General features: G+C 47.4%; 1 protein-coding gene across 1 annotated transcript; it reads left to right on the top strand.

Moving 5' to 3' along the window:
• Positions 1 to 6,421: 6,421 nt before the first annotated feature.
• On the top strand, positions 6,422 to 16,662 carry ECRG4 (ECRG4 augurin precursor). Its single transcript, XM_020885995.2, has 4 exons — positions 6,422 to 7,118; positions 12,086 to 12,133; positions 14,039 to 14,196; positions 16,292 to 16,662. Exons 1-4 carry the CDS (start codon positions 6,437 to 6,439, stop codon positions 16,448 to 16,450), a joined length of 1,047 nt encoding a protein of 348 aa, XP_020741654.2. The 5' UTR covers positions 6,422 to 6,436; the 3' UTR covers positions 16,451 to 16,662.
• The last annotated feature ends 6,542 nt before the right edge of the window (positions 16,663 to 23,204 follow it).

Here is a 23,204-nt window from a genome sequence, read left to right as displayed (position 1 = left end):
CAGGAGCAGCCTGTCTCTGGAAATTTCTGTGCATTGGGCCACTTTGGGTCTTAAGTGCTAACTCAGCCAGGACTTGGACTGGTTGAAAAGACTATGTGGTATCACACAGGCCCAGGAAGGTCATGGACCCAGCTGAGATGTGGATGCCTGTGTGTCCCCCGTCTCCCTCCACGGCTGCAGGCACGTGCTCCACGTGGCTTACATGGGAGTCAAAACTACCTCCCTCAAATCAAATACTTGTGCTCTCCTCTTAGGTGACCTGCTCTCAGGCCTCAGCTGGTGAACCCAGGAGTGCGCAGCAGGTTAGAGTCCGTTCTGGAGTGACGTGTGCTGGACACAGAGCTGCACGCATTCCTCAGGCCCCTTTGAACCGCACACTAAACAATGTGCTGCTGCTTTGACTTCAGTTTCGCCCCAGTGCAGACAGGAGAAAACATGGGTGTGATTAGCCTCTGGTTTCGGGCTTGGACAGTCAGGAGAAGCAGGGGAAAGTTGTATGTGAGTGACTCAGAAGGTATTTGTCTTTCTCTGACTTAATTTACTTAGCGTGATCATCTCCAGGTCCACCCTTGATGCTATGGCAGATACACAACTGTGTATACAATAAACAACAAGGTCCTACCATATAGCACAGGGAACTATATTCAACAGCTTGTAGTAAACCAGAATGGAAAAGAATATGAAAAAGAATGGATAGAGGTATGTGCATAACTGAATCACTTGGCTGTTCACCAGAAATTAGCACAACTTGTAAGTCAACTGTACTTTAATGAAAATATTTAAAAATAACTCAGGTGGCATGATAGGGAGTGGGGCTCTAATAAAAACTTTATGTACAGTGACCGGTGCCTGGGGCTACTGGATGGAGGGACGGTCACAGCATGGTCACACCCACCATGGTCTTGCAGGGGGTCATCTGATGGCTGTGCCTTGTGAATGTTGTTGCTCCCACGTGGGGCAGGGCCCTTTAAGGAGAAACATGAATAGTGAATAAGGGTCACTGGGGTCCATCCCTGTGACAAGCCCCTTCTCCTCCCCACTCCCGGTCCTGGAGCCGCCCCAGCACCCAGGGCCACCCCACCCCTTCCTGCGCCTGCAGGCAGCTCTGCAAGGGCCAGGTCCCGCTTCAGTAAACAGTGACTCAGGGTACACATCCCCAGCTTAGAGGGTCTGACGAATGAAATACAAAAATGACTTTAAGCTGTCTCCCTCCTGGCCTGCAACGCACACACACACAGGGGAGAAAAAATAGAGCAAAGACCAAATCTCCCAAAGGAAATAGCTAACATGCCAAGATGATATAAATAGCTTTACACCCATCAATTGTAAAAGGAAATTTCCCGCGTAAATATCTCAGGTGACAAGGTTCTTGAGTAGAATCTTAAGATGGAGGGACAAGATTTGGCAGAAAGACTTGACCCTCACCCCAAATCACGAGTTTAAAATAAAGAACTCCATGTGAAGGTGTTGATAAACCATCAATCGCTTACATAAAGCTTTATCATTCTTGTTCCTAACAATAGTAACCTTGATGGTTTGAGGACCTTAAAATGCCCATTGAGATAGCTTTCAAACAACTGCAAAATCTACCTATGGTCTGCTGCTCCTGACACTTTACTGTGTGTCCTGCTTCCCTTGCTAGATTTATAGTGTCCTGAGGACTTGACTCTGCCCCCATACATCCCTACACAGGGCACCCAGCACGGGCTCTTGTTTCTGGGCCGTCTGAGGATGCACAGGGACCAGAGGAGTGTCAGAGCCCGGGCTGAGTCAGCCAACTGACTGACTGGCAAGTCAAAGCCTCTGAGCCCCAGGTTCCTGATCTGTAAAAGGGGGAAGGGTCACTCCTGCAAGCCCCGCAGGTCCTGGGAAGGACTTGGGAAATCAGAAAACACTGTTTAGTTGTAGGTTCTGTTTCCAAGGGTGGCCCTTTATGCCTAACAGGTGTCTATACCCTCGGAGGGGACAGAGGCTTGCCCGTGATGGTACCATGGCTGCTTCTCCATCTCTTTGCTATCACCTAATCAAGAATATTTGTATTTGAGTGGAGCATCTTGAAAGTATGCTGCCTTAGCAGAAGGAATGAACCCTGGATGCTCATGTGAGGGCTGGAGGGAGCTGGTGTGAATCACATTTTCAATCTACCCATAAGGCACTAGGGCTTCCCTGCTGGCTCAGTTGTGTAGGATCCACCTGGCAATAAGGAGACACAGGAGACGCACGTTCCATCCCTGGATCAGGAGCATCCCCTGGCAGAGGAAATAGCAACCCACTCCAGTATTCTTGCCTGGAAAACCCCATGGACAGAGGAGCTGGTGGGTTATCTTCCACGGAGTCACAAAGAGTAGGACACAACCGAGTGACTAAACACATATATAAGGCACTTACGTGACTGTCTTAAAATTCTGTGCTCAGTAATTCACAGCATCAACAAGCAATGAAATGAAATAACAGCAAGAACAAAAGGAAATTGGAAGAGCCCCAGCGGCCTGGGGGAGCTCTGTGGACCATGTGGTGATGATGCTCTAATTGGGGCCCAAAGAGACCCCAGCAGTGCTCAGTCACTGCTGACCCCTTGTGTGGCCACAAGGCCACAGCAAGGTCTTGTCCCATCACTCTGGGATTCAGGGTGTCTCTGTCGAAGGTGACAAGACTATTTTGAGTCATTTCTTAAGGAATGTCACACTGGCTGATGGTCCTGTGGGTCCTATGGCCCCTGCCCCATCTGTGCCCAGTCCCTGGACACCCACTATGAGGCCTGGTATCCCCAGGACCAGGTGTAGAGAGCAAGCCCCTGGCTTTGGTCTTGGTTCCCAAGGCTGGGATCCCTCCTGCCTGTAGCAGCTCGCCCACATGATGATGCTCCCACAATGACACCATTCTTTGCATCCAGGTCATCAACCCACTGCTCTGGTTTTGTACTGAGAACGTGTGTGCTCCCTTCTCCACGGGACAAAGGACTTCAGGCAAAGTGCAGGGGGCTTGCTCCACCGTGGGCAGCTGGGCTACACTCCACCTCAGTGATCTGCTCCAGGTCTCTGGGGTCTCCTCAGCTTTGGTTAAAATGCTGCAAATTTAACATAGGAAAAGACTGGAAACTGGCCCCGTTTAATGTGCAAATCTGTTTTAGTAGCATCATCTCTTTTTCACCAGAGGCCTTTTAGGGATCTGCAGCCCATTTCATCAAGATGTTGACTGTCTTTATACCAGGGCTGGGGATCCTGGTTCACCTTCACTAAGGACCATGTGGCCCGAGGGGTCCCATCACTAAGGTCCATGTTCTCCTATGTTCATCTTCACTAAGAACCACGTGGCCTGAGTGACTCCATCACTAAAGATCACATCCTCTTGAGGGGCCCCATCACTAAAGACCACATCTGTCTATGAGGCACCATCATTAAGGTCCATGTCCTCCTAGGGGCCCCATCACTAAGGACCATGCGGCCTTTGGAGCACCATCACTAAGGACCACATCCACCGGAGGGGTACCATCATGAAGGACCATGTCCTCTTGAGGGGTCCAATGACTAAGGTCCACATCCTCCTGAGGGGCCCCATCACTAAGGACATGTCCTCCTGAGGGGCCCCATTGCTAAGACCACATCTGTTTGTGTGGGGTCCTTGGCCCCTCCAGAACCCTGCTCAACCAGCCTTCCCGGGAGCTGAGCTGTGCATAATAAGGACTCTGTCCTTCTCAGTATTTTTTTAGGCTGAAAGGAAACTTTCCTGCATTCCCTGCCTTTGGCTTCGGTTAGCTATTTGAAATGGCAAAAGTTATTAAAATTCCAATGTGGGAATTCGCTTAATAAACAGGAAGGGAGTTTTGAGGACCCACCACTGAGCATGCAAATTAACCCTGCAGATGCAAGTCCTGGGGTGTTGGCAGTTTCTACGCTGGCCTTGGAGGAGGGTCTCTACTCAGGGGGCTTTCCTTATACTGTTCCTGGGCTGCTACGAGCTTTTGTTACACGTAATGTGTACTTTTTTTTAATAGAAAACTTAAAAGAGACAGCAACATATGAAATGATCGCATTTATACAAGAACTGTGTAACTACAGATTCACCTCTCAATGGCAACATTTATTCATTCGCCCAATATTTATTGGATGTCAGTTTTACAGGGAAATAAAGAAAACAAACAACTTGAAGAGGTCAAAGAGAAATAAAGCAGAAGGAAGAAACCTTGAGGAGGAAAATAGGCCTGGAGGAACTCAGTGGGCAGTATGCTCCTGGCCCCAAGGGGGAAGCAGGAGAGACTTCCTGGAGGAGGCAGCATCTGAGCTTGGCCTTGAGAAGTGGGGAGGGCAGTGGATTAAAGATGGCCACATATTCTTTGACATCCTTCCACTGAGAAATGGCACCTTTGACCCTCCCCTGAATTTCCCCAGTCGGTGGGCTCTGTGACTGCTCCCATCAAGAGAACACGGTGGCATTGACGTGGGTCAGTTTCCAGGCCAAGCCCTTAAGGTGTCAGCTACTCCATCTTCTTGTCTTTTGGAACAGCTGATCTTAGAATGCTCTCTCTGGGAGCCCTGAGCCTCCCTGCTGGACCTACTCTAAGGTCCCCATGCTGGACAGGCCACATGTAGGCATGTCAGTGGAGCAGAGGCTGAAGGTGGCAGGTGGGTTTTGGTGGGGATGGGGACCCAGAAAGCACCCTGAGTATTGCTTGCATCAGCATCCCCCAGAAAAACAAAGACCCCTGAGCTCCACTCAGGACAAAGAGGATCAGAATCCCAAGGAATGTAGCCCAGGAACCTGCCTTAACAAGCACCTTGGGACTTTTAGACCCAGTCTGAGAAACAGTGGAATGAGGAATAGACCACCCTGAGTAGAGGGAAGAAGGGGACGGTGGATTTAAGTAAATAGGAAGAAGACGACTTTTCGAAGTGCTTCATTTTATAAGCAAATGTAGTTGAACAAGTAAACAAACAGAAAGGAAGGTGGATGTTGGAACAGGCACAGTATCTCCAGCTGTGCACTTGAGCTTGGCAGACCCCAGAAAGGTAGTGGTGGGGAGGGGGTCCTGCTGCTGACACAGGGCTATCTCCCTGTGAATGAACATGGGGGATTTCATCACACATCACACCTGAGTCTCTTACTGAAGCAGCAGTTATGGCTCCTGGGGCCATCAAAGTCCTTCCCTCCCCTCCCCTCCTCTACAAGGGAATCCTTCTGTGTTTGTGCAGAAGAAAGAGAAAGAGAGAGCCCAGTCAGTAGGACTCAAGCAATCAAAGACCTGGCACCGATGGAAACAGATAAAAGACAGAGAGACAGGAGGATGCAGGGCTCTGAGTGCTGTTATTCATGTTAATAAACGGTACTAACAACATGTAAGGTAGACGTGAACATGGGAGCCAAAGACACGTCATTCTGGAAGACTGTTTATAGGAATGTCCACTGAGCATCTTGAGAAACAGATATTGATAAGGATTGAACTGAATTAAATCGGATTCAATGGACAGTAATGAATCTGATCCTCTTAATCCTTTTAATCATTAGGGTCTTCCTACCAGTAACCAAGTGCTTATTTTGAGGTTGTTGTTTTTTTTCCTCTTTAAGCAAGTGAAAATTAAATACCAATGAAGTGTTTTTAAAAGAGGATTACCTAAGTGACTGCCCTGGCATTCCAGTGGTTAAGACTTCACCTTTCAATGCAGGGGGTGCAGGTTCGATCCCTGGTTAGGGAGCTAAGATTCCACAAGCAGCAAGGCCAAAAAACCCAAAACATTAAAACAGGAGCAATACTGTAACAAATTCAGTAAAGACTTTAAATAATCTTCCCCCCTCAAAACAAGAAGATTGCCTCAAATTAAACTATTAAGCTGCATGTGGGGGTGAGAAGCTGGGAGGAACATTGGGTCCTGCAGAGCTGGGAAGGTAGCAACATCTCTACTGTGAAGTTATATATTTGATCTGCACACTTTTCTGTATTATGTTGTTGTTTAGTCCTTGTTCAGACTCTTTTCGATCCCATGGATTGTAGCCCACCAGGCTCCTCTGTTCATGGAATTCTCCAGACAAGAATACTGGAACCAGTTGCCATTTCCTTATCCAGGGGATCTTCCCAACCTAGAGATCGAATCCGCATCTCTTCTGCATTGGCAGTCGGATTCTTTACCTGGTGAGCCATTGGTACAAGTACAGGGTGTGAAGGTGTTAAAAGGAGAGGAGGCCGCAGTGTAGAGGGGCCTAGAGGGGTTAGTTCCCAGAAGCCGCGCGCCCGCGGGGGTCCTCGTGTGTGCACAGGTCCGGGACGCGGCGGGGGTGGGGGGTGGAGACCGGTTCCAGTTTCCGTGGCCTCACGCGGGTACCGGGCGCCCCTTCAGTGTGCGTCCCTGGGGCACACGATGGAGACGTGTGAACACTTGCGGGGCTCACCCTCTCCTGATTACTGAAAGGTAATCAGAGACTCTGTTGGAGTCTCTGGAGCGAGATGTTTTCCTGGAATGCAGCTCTGAGCCCAGAGCGTGGAGACTTAAACTGCACGAAGCACAGAGCTGCCAAAGGCATCTTTAGAGCTGCGAGGGAAAGCCAGGACATTCCGAAGGCCTGCGCGGGAGGGAGGGAGCGGGCTGGGGGGGGCCAGGGCGCGCGGTGCGCAGGGGAGGGGACTGTGGTCTGGAGGGCCGGTAGCGGCGAGATCACGAGGCCTGCGCGGGGACCCTCAGAGCACCCTGCCCTTCCCCCACTGGATGACGCGGCCCCTCCCGCGGGGCAGCCGGACCTCTCTTGCCCTTCGCCCGCGGTCTTTGGCGGCCCAGGCGCCTGCAGCCCCGCGGCCTTGGAGGAGCCGTGGCCGGAGAGAGGGGCGCGGAGACTTGGCACGGACGCTTGGCCCGCGGCCCGTCTGCACGGCGCCCGCCTCCCGGGTCCCGCCCCGGCCCGGACTCGGGGACCGCCCGCGCGTCCAGGACCCTCGAGCGCAGTTCTCCAGCGCGCAGTCCGCTGGCGCCGCGTCCTCCAAAAGAAGCGCCTTCCTTATCCTTCCCGCGCAGTGGCCAAGGCGCGCGCATCTCTCTCCAGCGCATCCGCGGCAACCATGGCCACCTCCGCGCGGCCCGCCTTCCTGGTCATGACCGCACTGGCGCTGCTGCTTCTGCTGTGCGTGGGCCCAGGTAAGGGGGCGAGTCCACGGCGCTAACGCCGAGAGGAGGGCGCGCAGACCAAGGCGCACATCCCGAGCCTTGGCAAGGGCCAAGAGTTGAAAGCGGTCTTGGGTTCTGCCCTTGCAGAACCTGGGAAGTGGCAGAGTTCAGGGTCAAGGGCAGGGTCTCAGGTATCTGCAGCAACCTTGGGAAAAGATGAGGAGGAGCCTTGAACAGAACGCGAGGGGCAGGGTGCAGTGGGCGCCGTAGGCAGGTGGCACCCAGAACTCAGAGGATTCCAAGGGCCTTCATCCCCAGGGTACCTTCCAGGGCTTCCCTTCCCGGCGCCTCGGCTCAGTTAAGTTCCAGGCCTGAAAATCTGCGCGAGCAGGAGCAGGGCCTCACCTCGCTGGGGAAAAGCCCTGAAAGGAGAAATTCTTCAACTTCTCTACTTCTTGGGGGCCCTCTTGAATGGGTTGGAAATCCCAGTTCGTTCCCTAAAAAATGCGCGTATTCACACACAGGCTGCAGATGAAGTGGGTGCGGACTTCTGAACCCTGGGAGCCCACAGAGCCCACCTCAGGGAGATTTCACCTTGAGTGCTATCTTCCCTTTTGCCAGCTTTTATGGCTCAGGAGTGGCCTCTGGCAGGCAGGGGTGCCTTTGCGGGTGTGAGAGGTGGGGTGGTGACCCCAGGTCTACTGGGAAGATGCAGGGTCTGGAAGGTGGGAAGGTGACCTGCTCAAGAACCTGAGACTGAAGTTTCTCGCACCACAAAGCAGCCAAGCAAGGTGGGTGGAAAGGCAGGACCCCCCTGGTTGCTGAACATCTGTGTTTTGGGTGGTCAGCACAAGTGGCGAACAGCAAACATGGGGCAGGGGAGCCCTGGGAGCCCTGGGGGACATTAGCACAACAGAGGGGCTGGGGTGACTGCTCTTCTAATTTAGGACCACAGGGGAAGCCAGTCAATCACTCCCCATCACCTGATTTATCACCTCCCACTTGTTCCTCCCATTTTAAGAACCACATCTGAATACAGCAAGTGGACATCAGCTAGAAACCCATTCTTTTCAGGACTTGTATTTTATTTCATTTGTACCAAGACTGCAGTGATAGGAGTTGGTTAAAATATTATGATCATTGAGCTGGAATGTAAAAGTTCTTATGACACCAAATGGAAATCTTCATGTAAAGTCCCCAAGGTGATTTTATGACACCCCAAAGAGTTTAACGGAGAAAGGGACCATAACCCTTTCTTGACCAGTTTATCAAGAACTTCAAAGGGGGCATCTTGAAATTCCAAACCCTGGGAGATCGAATGCCAGGGAGCTTGACTTGATCAACTCAGGAGTGTGTTTGAGCACAGCCTGGAAATGGTGACCAGTGGTGTTGGGGTAGAAATTCATGATGCTACAAGACAAACCCCACCGCGGCTCATTTGTTCTTTATTCCTTTCTTCAAATAAAGTTAGTGTGGTATCCACGTTCACGCATTGATATTTACAGTTCAGTGGGTAGTAATTGGCACCATGGCATTGCTGATATTTATCATTTTGGGACTTGTTCACCCTTTTCAGTTGTGTAGCTGAATCTGATGGGGCTCACCTTTCTGAGGTAGTAGTGATACACATTTGCTGGGAGAAATTGCAGCTTCAGTGCAAATGCCACTCAGATGGTAAAGAATCTGCCTGCAATACGGAAGAGCTGGGTTCATTCGCTGGGTTGGGAAGATCCCCTGGAGGAGAGTATGGCAGCCCATTCCAGCATTCTTGCCTGGAGAATTCCACCGACAGAGGAGCCTGGCAAGCTCCAGTACAAAGGGTTGCAGAGTCGGGGACGACTGAGGGACTAACACTTTTCACTTTTCCAATGTCTGTTTCAATTCATCAGTATTAAAGTGCTCTTACAGAAGACAGACAGAGGGGTGGTGCTTAATTCGGCACGCTACTCTTGAGTCGCTGGAGACTCATGTGTATTACGATACTAAAATGTGCTCAGATTCGTGCCCTGTCCATGTTGGCAAATGTAGAGTCCTTCGCTGGCTCTTGAGGTTGGGAGGGAAGCACAGACTGAAGGTGGTCCCACCCCATCTAACTGATCCTCCTGTGCAGTAGCCTCCCCAGTGCCGACTCACAACTGATGCTCAGATACCTCTAGCAACTCTGGATGGGAAGCTTCTCTGGTGATTTGCTCCAGCATTGGGTGCCTGTCCGGTGCTGACAGCCTGCTGCCCACCCTATTCTTTGGCCCAGTGGCACCTTAGAGCCATCCATCGCTCTGCTCCCAGAAGTTCCCTCTAGTTAAACATCTATATGTGTGTGTGTGTGTGTGTGTGTGTGTGTGTTAGTTGCTCAGTCATGTCCACCTTTCTGGGACCCCATGAACTGTAGCCCACCAGGCTCCTCTGTCCATGGGATTCTCCAGGCAAGAATACTGGAGTGGGTTGCCATGCCCTCCTCCAGGGGATCTTCCCAACCCAGGGATCAAACCCAGGTCTCTTGCATTGGCAGACAGATTCTTTACCATCTGAGCTACCAGGGAAGCCCCAGTTAAACATCTAAATTCCTTTAATTTGTTATCATATCACATACATGGGCCATTTGTTCCTCCTGGACTTTTTCCTCTTTCAAAAACTTTTTCCTTTTGCCAGAACTCCTGTTTTTCTATGACCGTCTGAAGGTCCCATGTTAGCTGCTGCTGCTGCTGCTAAGTCACTTCAGTCGTGTCCGACTCTGTGCGACCCCATAGACGGCAGCCCACCAGGCTCCCCCGTCCCTGGGATTCTCCAGGCAAGAACACTGGAGTTGGTTGCCATTTCCTTCTCCAATGCATGAAGGTGAAAAGTGAAAGTAAAGTCTCTCAGTCGTGTCCAACTCTTAGCGACCTCATGCACTGCAGCCTACCAGGCTCCTCCATCCATGGGATTTTCCAGGCAAGAGTACTGGAGTGGAGTGCCATTGCCTTCTCTGCACATGTTAGCACCTGAACCAAAGAGTAAAGAGGTGGGCTGATCAGAGACAAGCCGAAACAGAGGCAGGACAAGTATTTCCTTTCTTCAAGACGCTCTCCTTTTATTTATGCAGCCTAAAATTGTACCTGCTTTTTAAACAACCACATCTCTGTAGACTAACTGGAAGTGTAGACGATAATTCTGAATTCAGACCACTGCCCACTTAGCCCACTGCCCAGAGACACCAGACCTCCTCTGAAGACATGAGGGTGGCCCCACTGTGTTCTTGTCTTGCAGTGGGATCCCTAGAGTTCCCCCCAAACCTGGCTCCCTATTCTAAAGGTAGGTGGGAGACACCCAAATTCAAACACCTGTGGGGGGCTTGAGAGGCAAAGTGCTATTCACAGACCCCCGGGTCTGCCAAGTGATCTGGGTCTGGAAACATTCAAATACTAAATCTGTAAACACGGGCACCTAAGAAAACACACTTGCAGGTCACATTCAGCAGTGAGCAGCCAATTTGTGACCTCTGGCTACAAATGTGTTTTTTTTCCTCCCCAGCTACATAATAAATTCTTTAAGCAGAGTTTCTTAATCTTCTTTGGGCCCCACACACTTCTGAAAGTCTGGCCGGAGCTCTGGCTCCTATTCCCAGAAGACGACACCTCTGCAGTTGCAAATTGGTCCACAGTTGGGAAGGACAAGACCTGCCGAAGGATGGATACCACCATCTCAGTATCTCCATCCTTGGGCAAGACTGTGGCTCATACACCTAAGGATGCTCTGATCAGTCTTTACAAGGCTGGTCTCTCTCCTAGGGCCTCTGGTTCCCCCTCCACAGGACAAGCCTCATTCCTGTAAGTAGCACTCAGAGACCAGAGGCTTCCACAGTCTCCAAACCAGCTCACGGGCCAGAGGGGGCGTTCCGTGAGATCAGACTCATCATTTACTATTAAATGATTGGGCAGGTTATAAACACTTCTAGATCTGAATATAAACAACAGTAAATGGTACAAATGATGCCTGATTGTAAGACAGTCAGGACAAATAACAATACAGGGCTAAACTTTGAGAGCACTGAGGCACGTACTTGTTGGTGGAGAAACCCCACTTCTGCCTTCATCTTCTCATGACTGCCATCTGTGTGTTGTCATTTCTTCTTGTAAGGACATCAGTCATTGGATTTAGAGCCCAGCCTAAACCCAGCATCATGCTACCTCCAGATCCTTAACTCATTACATCTGCACAGACCTTATTTTCAAATAAGTTCCCACGCTGAGGTTCTGGGCGGTATGAATTTGGGGGGACACTATTCAGTAGACTGTACCATGAAAAGTAAAGTCTGCAGGCAGATACATATGACAGATAGCTGCCTGAATATTATTTAATTTTTAAAAAATTTTATACTAGAATATGGGCTTCCCAGGTGGCTCAGTGATAAAGTTTCAGCCTGCCAATGCAGGATTTGATCCAGGGTTCAATCCCTGGGTGGGGAAGATCTCCTGGAGGAAGAAATGGCAAAAAAAAAGAAACGGCAACTCCTTACTCCAGTATTCTTACCTAGAGAATCGCATGGATGGAGGAGCCAGGTAGGCTACAGTCCATGGGGTCACAAAGAGTCAGACATGACTGAACAACTGAGCGCGCATGTACACATAGCCAGTTAACAATGTTGTGATAGTTTCAGGTGAAGAACAGAGTGACTCAGCCAGGCATGCAATACACATGTATCTATTCTCCCTCTAACTCCTGCCTGAATACTATGATAGAAGGGCTTAAAGGACAACGTTACTTTTCCTAGGGAATAGTTCAGATGGTCTCCAGTAGCTCAAAGCGTCCTGTTCAGCCATAGTTCTTGTCACCAGTTTGAGCAAGCGGCAGCCTGAATGGGTTTTTCTACACAATAGGAAATGCAGCAAGCATTGGATACCAAGTTGCCAAAGCAGGATAGGGGCATGAAGTGAGTTTTTTCCAATGTGGATTTTTGCATGTGAGAAATTTAAGGGTCCAGTACAACCCTGAAACGATTTCTGTCTTCATTCCTTTAGGAGGCATAAGTGGAAACAAACTCAAGTTGCTGCTTCGGAAACGAGAAGGTAAATACAGCCGACATGGAAAAGAGAGCATTCTTCACTGGGTTGCAGGGAAACAGTGATGTTGATGTGTTCACTGGAGGCTTGTGTTTGGAAAATGAAAAGTGTTTCCTCCTTAAAAGGTTAGCAGATAGAAGGGGTGGTTCTGTGGGGATGCAGTGCGGTATTTCATCAGATAAATATTATTGCCAGTCAATGCTTCTCTGAAAGCTGTCAGTGTAGATCCAGAAATAAAAGGAACAGAGCGGCAGTGTTCAGTGAAGGCTGTTTTAGAACCCTGATGCCCTTTAGAGCACACGCCTGAGTCTAGAGCACACACAGCCTTAGTCCTGGGGCAGCACAGAGCGGGCTGTGGGCGCCCTCCATACCCAAGTGGCCCTTGGGAGGGGGTTAACCAGAAAGACCGCTCGTTGTGTTGCTGACACCTGTTGTGAAGAACATGCCTCAGGTAGTGGTGGTGGCACATGAACAGTCTGGGAGCCATGCAGGTGAGTCCTGGGCCCCTGTAATGGGTTCCATCATCCTGTGGTCCTGAGAATACCATTCTCCCTCGGAACATGCGTCTTCAGCTGAAAAACAGGAAGTTATCTGTCCCTTAGAATGAAGACTACATTTCTGAGGTGAACTTTTAACCACTTATTCTTTTCCCTGAGTTAATGGGGCTCCAGGAAGTTGAATTTGAAGTCTGTTCCCTGCTGTGGGGCCCCAGTGCTTATAGCTACTTCCCAGGGGGTCTGCAGTGACCCCCTCCACCTGACACGCACCTGCTGAACACATGCGGCCCCTCTCGGTATGGAGAGGGGCTCCCAGCATCTCCCCAGCTCTCCCAGCCTCTCCGGAGGCCCTGGTCCACCCCTGACCTCCCAGGCCCTCAGCCGGCCCCCTCCCTGGGCTGGGCAGGCATCCCCCAGTGGTACCAAGGCCGATGGGGGTTCTGGCAGGACCACCTGTGGAAGGGATACCAGAGAGAAAGTGACCAAGAAAATCAGGACTCCTCTGTGTACACCCTCAGAGTTTATCCAGCTCAAGCCAAGAAACAAATATTGAGCACCTTCTGTGTGCGAAACAGTGTGACAGGCCCAGAGGGACATGCCCAGACGAGCAGGCGGTGAGACTACAAACGTGCTGGTATTTACCCACATGAGCAGGGACGCAAGGGCACTTGACTTCCTTTTCCTGCGTGGTCTCCATGCCAACCTCGAGGCAAAGACCATCCATCCCGTGTCACAGATGAGGGCACAGGGGCTCAGAGCCAGTCAGCAGGGCCAGCCCAGGACCCAGAGCTTCCCTGAGTGTATCTGCAGGAGTGGGGCCTTTTGAGCACTGAGCCCAAGACAGAAGGCATTCGGGGAAGCCGTGGGAAAGCAAGGGTCACCCTATTAAGAGGCAGTCCAATCGTCAGTGGTCACACAGTGGGACCCCAGGTGGCACCGCTTGTCCCCACAGCCCCTGCTGGACTCACCTGGCTGGCCTGCCCACGACCCCCTTGTTCCAGCTCTCTCTCCCCTGGACTCCGAAGCAGGCCCAGAGGGCTCCTGTTTACTCGACAGTGAACACCTACCGGGCAGCACTGGATACACGTGCTTTCCTGACAGCAGGGCCCTCAGGGAAGCACCAGCCCTGTCCAGGGCCGGACCTGGGCTGGGTGTGGCCAGGGGCGGCAGAGGAGGAGCTGAATTCGGTTCCTGCCCCAACCCCAGGCCTGTGATAGGGCAGCGGCCAGAGGGCAGGGCTGGCCACCCCAGAGCCCAGGGTGCGACCCTGTAGCCCTGTCCTGCAGGAAGGATGTGCCAGATAGAGCATCTCCTGCCGGGTGGGGTGGGAGGGGATGTGGAAGAGCGATTCACCCCAGTGAGGAAAGAAATCATTTTTGTACTTGGTGGGGGGTGGGGGGACCCCTCGTTTCAGCCCCTGCTCCCACTACGACCCCGGTGGCTGTCCAGGAGAGCAGAGCCAAGGAGTTCCTGAGCGGCCTTAGGAGGCCCAAGCGGCAGCTGTGGGACCGCTCGAGGCCGGAGGTGCAGCAGTGGTATCAGCACTTCCTATACCTCGGCTTCGATGAGGCGGTGGGTGTCCGGGGTCCCTCGGCGGGAGGGGCGGGGCCTGGGAGAGCGGGGGCGGTGCAGAGGCCTGGGTGAGTGGGGGCGGTGCAGAGGCCTGGATCCCTGAGGGAGGGTGGGACTGAGGGCTGGCTTCCCACTGGGCAGAGTGGAGGTGAGGGGCAGTAGCCTGTATCTTCCTGAGGGAATGGGGGTTGGAGGGCAGAGGCCTGGATTCCCTTGGGGGTTGGGGGTGGCGCGGAGGGAAAGGAGGCTGGCTTCCTCCAGGGCAGGGTTGGGGGGCAGAGGCCTGGCTCTCCCTGGGGGGATGAGGGTTGAGGGGGGTGGGGGAGAGGCTTGGATTCCCACCGGATGGTGGGAGTGCATGCAGGGAAACGGCAGAGAATGAAGTTCTGTTATTTGCTCTGCAGTCAAAGCCAGAGCTGGTAGGCACTGGACCAGGTGACTGTCAGGTGTAAGGGTGTTGGCTGGAATTTTCCACCCCGCTGTGCCCAGTGGGTTCCTTCCCATCAGGGTTTGATAGCAGAATTCCGGAGACTTCACTTAGATTCAGAGAAAGTCTAATTTTCCTAGGAACCCTCTGACCATATCTGTATGGTTCTATCTGAGTGTGAGTAAGTGTGAGGATCCAGTAAGTTTCTAACATAGGCACAGATGGGACTAGAAGGACATGCATCCAGACACCAGTAGGAATTGGCAGTGGAAATAGCCCCTTTCTCTTTGTCTCCCTCCCACCATGCTTTTTTTTTTCACCATGCTTTTTTTTAAAATGTAAGTTTGCATTATTTCTGTATTTATAAAATATTTTTTAAGTTTTTGAAAAAAAATATTTTAAAGCAAAACCTCAAACAAGATTATAAAATGAGGAAAACCAAAGAATGAGGCTACTACACTTTGTGACAAACTGCAATATTGTGAGTCAAGCAAGCCATCTTCTTTTGAAAGCAGAGACTGGTGGGGCGGCTGAGGTTGGTGGAGGTCAGAGCCCCAGGCCAAGCAGATGAAGAGGGTGGAATTGTGCCCCCGTAGTCAGTGTTTGTGGCCTGAGTCAGCGCACCAGGCCTGTTTGAGTGTCACTACAGGTGTGAGAGAGCCACCAGCAGACATGCAGACCAGGCTGCAGTGTGATTCTGTTCACCACCGTTCACTAAACCCACAGCCTGTGCAGCAGCCCAGGCAGGACTGGGGGTCAGCGTCTGCCACACTAGACACCCAGTGCTGGGGGCAGGCCCATTTGTTACTGCATTGGGCAGATGTCTGCTTTCTTTACCAAAAAAGAGAAGAATGCTGAAGTCTGGGATGTATTCAGAACTCACAGGTAGGGATTCAAAGGAAGCGGTGCATATGCCTTTGGGGACTAGGCTTTCAGCAATGCTCGCCTGCTGGTTAAAACTGACCTCTGGCCCAGGGATGCTGTAACTAGGAGTAAGTATTTTTTTAAGTACTATTTATTATTTTTTATTGAAGTACAGTTGAGAAGTACTCTTTTATTGAAGTACACTTGAAAGTCCCTTGAACTTCAAGGGGATCAAACCAGTCAATCCTAAAGGAAATCAACCTAGAATATTCCCTGGAAGGACTGATGCTGAAGCTGAAGCTCCAATACTTTGGCCACCTGATGACTCACTGGAAAAGACCCTGATACTGGGAAAGATTGAGGGCAGGAGGAGAAGGGGGAAACAGAGGATGAGATGGTTAGACAACATTACTGACTCAATGGACATGAATTTGAGCAAGGTCCAGGAGATAGTGAAGGTCAGGAAAAGCCTGGCGTGCTACAGTTCACACGGTCACAAGGAGTCGGACATGACTTAGTGACTGAACAACAACAGTTGATTTATAATGTTGTGTTAGTTTCAGATACACACGCACATATATATATATGTGTGTGTTCTTTTTTGGGTTCTATCCCCTTGTAGTTACTACAGGATATTGAAATAGTTCCTCCTTTTGCTGTACAGTAGGACCTTATTGCAGGAGTTATTCTATTAGGGGTCATTCATTGTTGAATGTCAGTGAATGAACCAGAGAAACACCACCAGTAAGATGTGCTTTGGGAAATGGTGTCCTTAATCCCATCCTTTTTCACCCTCTTCTCCAGAAATTTGAGGATGACATCAGCTATTGGCTGAACAGAAATCGGAATGGGCACGACTACTACGATTACTACCAGCGCCACTACGATGAGGACGCGGCCATTGGCCCCCGGAGTGCCCACAGCTTCCGGCACGGAGCCAGCGTGAACTACGACGACTACTGACCACCCCTTCGGGCAGGTTCCGGCCGTGGGCTCTGCACAGCACTCGGGCTGTGTCTGCCCTGTCTGGTCTTGGCCCATCTTCCCTACTTGCTTTCTCTGGCCAGAAAGGAAGCATTAACACAGAGAATATAAAGGCCTTTCGAGAGTCCATGCAAGTTCCTAACACTGCATTCCATTTAAAACTAGAAATAAAAGCATTTTGTTTAAAAGTCTGAGTTTGAAAGTTTGAATGAAACTTAAGCTGGCGAGAGTTTTCCTTCCCTGGATGTTTCTCAACCTCTCAGAGGCACCAAGTGTGACCCCTCCAAGAGTCCCTACCATCCCAAGCCATGGGACGGAGCAGGGGGTCTTTAGTGTGTTAGAATTCAGTCCACACTAAATGTAAACAAGCAAAACCCAGCAAGAAAATTTATTGGAAATTATTTAAGATCACAGAACACAGTTTGGAGGATCTAATCATTGATGTGGTTTTGCAAGTTTGATTGCTCTTCCATAGCCTGAGCCAGAGCTGGACCTGTTTAATATCATTAGGGAGGAAAAATGGGTAATAGAAAAACCACTAAAGTTCAGTTGATTTCAGAGCTTCACTTACCTTAAGAAATTAAACCTTGCCTAATGAATCCAAGATTTAAGAATATACTTTGCATCATGTTTAAACAACCTGAGTGAATGGAAAAGTGGGGGTGGGTTAAGGGAGGGGAGGGAGATGGGGAGGTGACACCTGCAGAGGGGAGGGGCCCTCAGCATGGCTCTTGTGCTCACAGACCCTCTGACAGCCTGCTGGAAGCTTTCTCACAAAACTACTATGTGATTTGCACATAAACTCTGAGACACCCCATTATTCACAGGCTGCAGATAATGAATCCCTGGGCTTGGTGGCGGATACTGCTTCAGGAAAGCAGTGTTTCTGGACAATCCTTTGGAATCCCTACAACTTTTTAAAAATTGGTGGTAAAACACACACAGCATTTTTTGGTGCACAGTTCAAGGACATTTAAGTTCATTCATGTTGTTGTGCAACTGTCACCAGTCTCCACCTCCAGAACCATCTCATCTTCCCCAAACAGAAATTCTGTCCATGAAACCATAAATCCCCAGCCCTGCCCCACCTTCTTTCTGTCTGCATGGATTTGACTCCTCTAGGGACCTCCTGTAAGTGGAATCATATAGTATTCGTCTTTTGTTACTGACTCAATATTTCACTGAGCATTACGTCCTTAAGCTTCATCCCCCTTGTAGCATGCCGTGTTTCTTCCCTTTTTAAGGCTGAGGAGTATTCTATTTTGTGTGCAGACCACTCTTTGTTTATCTACCAACAGACACTGGGTTCTTTCCACCTCCCAACTGGTGTGACTAATGGTGTGAACACAGTCTGCAAATACCTCTTTCTGTTCCCACTTTCAGTTCTTTGGGGCACATACCCAGAAGTAGAATTATTGGATAATAAGGTAATTTGGTTTGTTTTTTGAGGAACCACCATTTGTTTTCCATGTCAGCTGTACTATTTTATATTTTAATATAACATAGAGTTGTAATTTGCTGTTCAGTCACTCAGTCATGTCCGACTCTTTTTGACCCCATGGACTGCAGCATGCTAGGCTTCCCTGTCCATCAACAACTCCCAGAGCTTGCTCAAACTCATGTCCACTGAGTTGGTGATGCTGTCCAACCATCTCATCCTCTGTCGTACCCTTCTCCTCTTGCCTTCAATCTTTCCCAGCATTAGGATCTTTTCTAATGAATCGGCTCTTCATATCAGGTGGCCTAACTATTGGAGCTTCAGCATCAGTCCTTCCAATGAATATTCAGGACTGATTTCCTTTAGGATTGACTAGTTTGATCTCCTTGCAGTCCAAGGGATGCTCAAGAGTCTTCTCCAATACCACAGTTCAAAAGCATCAATTCTTCGGCACTCAGCTTTCTTTATAGTCCAGCTCTCACATCCATATATGACTGCTGGAAACTCCACTGTCTCCTGCATCTGCTGGCTTTCTGGATAAGGTCACTATTCTTTGCCCCAGCAAGTCGTCTCTTGACTTATTGGCCTGTCCTGTGGGTACGAGATTGGACTCCATAATAGAGTTACATTCAGACTTCTGCTTCTGTTTCTTAACCACTATGGTGCTGCTCAAACCCCAGTGCAGTGTCGGGGAGGGGGCTGGACAGTGATGGAGAGCGTGCCTTAGTTTCATTCCTAATCTTAAATGTTGCTCTGCTTCTACATAAATTATGTTTGCTGGGTGTTTTTAGATGCGTTTTCTCAGGAAAGTTACTATTCCTTTAAAAATATGCTAAGAAGATTTTAAAATGTCATATGGATGCTGAATCCTAGATTAACTGTTGATAAGTCATCCTTTTAAATCTGTTAATTAACAATTAAATTAATAAAATTCTAATATTAAGTAATTGAACTGTGACCCCATGGACTGTAGCCGGCCAGGCTCCTCTGTCCATGGAATTCTCCAGGCAAGAATACTGAAATGGGTTGCTATTCCCTTCTCCAGGGGATCTTCTTGACCCAGGGATCGAACTCAAGTCTCCTGCATTGCAGCCAGATTCTTTTCTGTCAGAGTCATCAGTGAAGTGGAATAAAACTAACTTGATCATGATTTTTTTCATTGTTGGATCTGGTTGGATAATATTAGTTCAGAATTTTTGCATCCATGTCCTTTGGGAAGACTGGCCTGTAGTTTTGTTTCTGGTTCTGTTGTGGTCAGTTTGGGTGTCCAGCTTATACTGAATTCCTAAAACGAAATATTTTCTGATATTTCTCCATATAAGGATGGAATTCTCTGTCCTAAATGGGAGCATTCTGATAAAGTCATTTGGATAGAGTGTTTTCTTCATGGTATTAATAAAATTTTTTAATATTTGAATGCATTTATTTTACAGGTAAAGGATTATTTTAACTTTGTATCTCTCCTTGAATTTGTTCTGCAAAATTCTCTCTCTCAGTAGTGATTGATTATATGAAAGTTTTGAAGTGTGTTGAGAATTGCTCTTAATATCCTTTAATCTTTATTTCTCTGTAGCATCTTTGGTTTTTTTTTCATTCCATTTGTGCCTTTAAAAAATGTTTTCAAACATTTGTGCCTTTTTTTTTAATGAATATTTTCAAACATTCAGTTTTTGCCTTGTTGATGTGCTCTTTTGTATACTTCTCTATGTCACAAATTTATATTCACTTAATTTCCTTTCTTCTGCATCTGTGGGTCTTTGATTTATCTCAATCTTGAGGCTTATTTTTTTCCAGAGGCAAATACTTACTATTCTAAGTTTCCTCTTCAAGAACTGTATTCCATGAGTTTGATGTGAAAGGCTAGATGATGAAATCACCTAATTTCAATTATAATTTCTCCTTTGACCCATGAGTTGATTACAAGTGTTATTAAATTTCCAAGTGAATGAATTTTTCTAATTATCTTATTGGCTTTGTTTTCTTACTTAATTGCATTTTGTGTGTGTGTGTGTTTAATGTAGTCAGATCCTAATTCTTTGAAGTATACGAAGGCCAGCTTTACATCTGAGCATGTGCCAACCCAGCAAGGTTTCCCGTGTGCCTGAAAGGAATGTGTGTTTCCCAGACATCAAATGCAGTCAAGTCCATTAGCTCAAGCCTGACTGTGACATTGTTCACATACTCTATTTTCTTACTAATTTTTTTGGTCCATTTGATCTACTGATTCTGATAGGTGTGTTGAAATCCAATGATGGATTTGACTAGTTTTTTGTTTAATTTCTGTCAATCTGGCTTCATAGAAAGCTATGGTCTTCCCAGGTGGTTCTAGTGGTAAAGAACCCACCTGCCAATGCAGAGGACGCAAGAGACGCAGGTTCAATTCCTGGGTCTGGAAGACCCCCTGGAGTGGGGCATGGCAACCCCCTCCAGTATTCTTGCTGGAGAATCCCATGGACAGAGGAGCATGGTGGGCTACAGTCCATAGGGCCACAAAAAGTTGGACACGAACAAGGTGACTTAACAGGTATACACACATTCACACGGGACACGATAAATTTTTCCAGTGAATGGAGTCACTTATTTTTATGCATCACATTGCCTTAGTTCTAATAATGCTTTTTGCCTGAATTCTCTTTTGCTATTAATATTTACCTTCTGTTGACAATTGATTGCCTGTTCTCTTTTTTCCATAGTTTGACTGTTTATCTTCCTGTGTGCTTAGGTGTGTTTTTTTGTAAAGGGTACATCACTGAAATTGTTTTTTGCTTTTTTAAAATAGGGTATAACTTTTAAGGTCTGAACAGGAGAGTTTAGTCCATTGACATGTATTATGATTAGTGATTTTTATCTCTAGGATCACACTTTGAACTTGTCCCATTTTACCTGTTCCTCTCCTCCCTTTTCCTCCTATCTTGCCTCCTGTCTTGCCTTTTTTGTTTTCCTTTACATCTTTCTTTTCCCTTCACTTCCTTTGAAGGTTATATTGGATCTGTTCTATTAGTGTTTTCCCATTTAATCCATATTTAACAAGTTATAGGCAGTCAATAACCATAGTCATCTCTTGGACAATACGAGGACCCCCAAATACTTCATTTTGCAATCTCCGCTCCCAATTTATAAGCTACAATAACCCAGCATTTAAAATCTAGTCTACTGGCCACTTCCTGGTGGCCCAGTAGTCAAGAATCTGCCTTCCAAAGCAGGGGATATGGATTCGATCCCTGGTCCAGGAAGATCCCCCATGTCATGGGGCAACTAAGCCTGTGCACGCAGATAATGAATTCACGTGCCGCAACTGCTGAAGCCTGTGTGCCCCCGAGCCTATGCTCCACAACAAGAAAAGCCACTGCAATGAGAAGCCTGAGTACTGCAATGAAGAGTAGTACCCGCTTGCCTCAGCTAGAGAAAAGCCCGTGTGCAGCAACAAAGACCTAGCAGAGCCTAAATAAACAAATAAAAATCTTGCCTGCTTTATTTCCCCGTGTTAGTTACCTTTGCCTCATTTACAGTCACTAGTTTGTTTAGATGTCACATATCATATCCAGCCTGGCTTACTATCTCTCCTTGAGACTCAGACCCTGCATCTGAGCTCCTCTTCCTTTGACTTTAATACCATCCTCTAAAATCCCTTTAGTGTGAGTTCTTTGATGGTCAACTCCCCAAGTTCACACTTTCTCTTGTGTTGCTTGGTTTAGGGTTTTGGTTGAGTTAATCAGCACTTTGGAGACACTATCCTACAGCTGTGTGGCTTCCACTGCTGTGTGAAGGGTTTCACCATAACCTGGCATTTTAATTAGGCAAAAATTCATATGTTTTCTGAAATATGTATATTATACATATTTTTAATATATATGTATACAAGAGCTTTTCTACTGCACTTGTCCTCCCTGCTGCCTTATTTAACAGATGCACCTCTATTACTTACATCTATATCTGTGTATTTGTACCACTTGGGGTTATTGGGCTTCATTTCAGGTTTGTTGTTTTTGAACAAATTTGGAAAAACGCTTTTCCTTTGAATGTTACTTCTCCCCCATTCCATTATTTCTTGAACTTTATTCAGGTTATAAATTTCACTATGTTCCCTTTTTTAAATGTGCTTGAAAGAAGTGAAAGTGTTAGTCCCTTAGTCGTGTCTGACTCTTTGCAACCCCATGGACTGTAGCCTGCAAGGCTGCTATGTCCATGGGATTTCCTGGCAAGAATCCTGGAGTGGGTTGCCATTCCCTTCTCCAGGGGTTCTTCCCTACCAAGGGATTGAACCCCGGTCTCCTGCATTGCAGGCAGATTCCATCCTCTGAAGTCTGTGCAGGTCAGTCTGGCTGCCCCCCACTGCTTCTTACTTATGGTGTCCTGCCTTCTTGAAGTCATGTGACTTCTCTTTTTTTTAATTAAATTTATTTTTAAATGAAACAAAGATGAATATTTTTAATGATAAAAGGTACAACTCACAAAGAAGATAGATATCATAAACACCTAACAACAAAAAAAACAAAGATACATAAGCAAAAATCAGAAGAAATACAAGGGAGAAGAAAAAAATATAGTGACATCTTAACATTTCTCTGAGAATATTTTGTCAAGTGCAGAAAAAATAAGAATAGTAGCATCTTGAATTATGTCCTTAATAACTTAAATGTAATAGATTTCTATTTATATTAACCTTATATCCTACACAAATATATTTAAAATTTCGTATCTCATACATTGTTATATATCCATAGGACATTTAGTAAAACTGACAAAAGGGTAAACATTACTAGATTTCAAAAAGTAGAATTCTTTATTGTGTGATTCGGTTGTACATATACACATATATTATTTTTGAAATTATTTTCCATTATATATTATTACACTTATTGATTGCAGTTCCCTGTGCTATAGTAAACATTTATTTGCTTGTTGAATGTCTATTTTTTAAAATTAGAAATCTAGCATTCTATTCATACTAAGTCAAACAAGTGGAAACAAAATGTCATAAATTTTTTAGTTAGGCAAAAATTCGTAAGTTTTCTAAAATGTATATATTGTACATATTATTTATATATATGTATACAAGAGCTTTTGTACTATACTTGATAAAGGCTTAAGAAAGAACATCAAAAAAAGAGATGGAGAAATTGTAAAACAAACTAAACAAAATGGCAGCACTGAATATGAAATAGAAAATGTGAAACAAACTAGATAATAAAAGATCCTCATATAATCCAGTTTGTAAATGTGGCTGCTCATTGGAAACATATCTGGAGCTCTGGTGAAATAAAAGTAATACCTAGACATTTGTATTTTTCAAAA

The sequence above is a fragment of the Odocoileus virginianus genome, chromosome 2 (genome assembly GCF_023699985.2).
Source record: "Odocoileus virginianus isolate 20LAN1187 ecotype Illinois chromosome 2, Ovbor_1.2, whole genome shotgun sequence".
Lineage (NCBI taxonomy): Eukaryota > Metazoa > Chordata > Mammalia > Artiodactyla > Cervidae > Odocoileus > Odocoileus virginianus.
This window is presented reverse-complemented; position numbering and strand designations above follow the sequence as displayed.

Bases quoted from the DNA above. Each gene is read 5' to 3' on its own strand.
- ECRG4 (XM_020885995.2), top strand. From the start codon at position 6,437: ATGTTTTCCTGGAATGCAGCTCTGAGCCCAGAGCGTGGAGACTTAAAC. The intron at 12,134-14,038 runs GTAAATACAGCC...CCCTCGTTTCAG, and splicing joins GCTGCTTCGGAAACGAGAAG to CCCCTGCTCCCACTACGACC. The intron at 14,197-16,291 runs GTGGGTGTCCGG...CCTCTTCTCCAG, and splicing joins ACCTCGGCTTCGATGAGGCG to AAATTTGAGGATGACATCAG.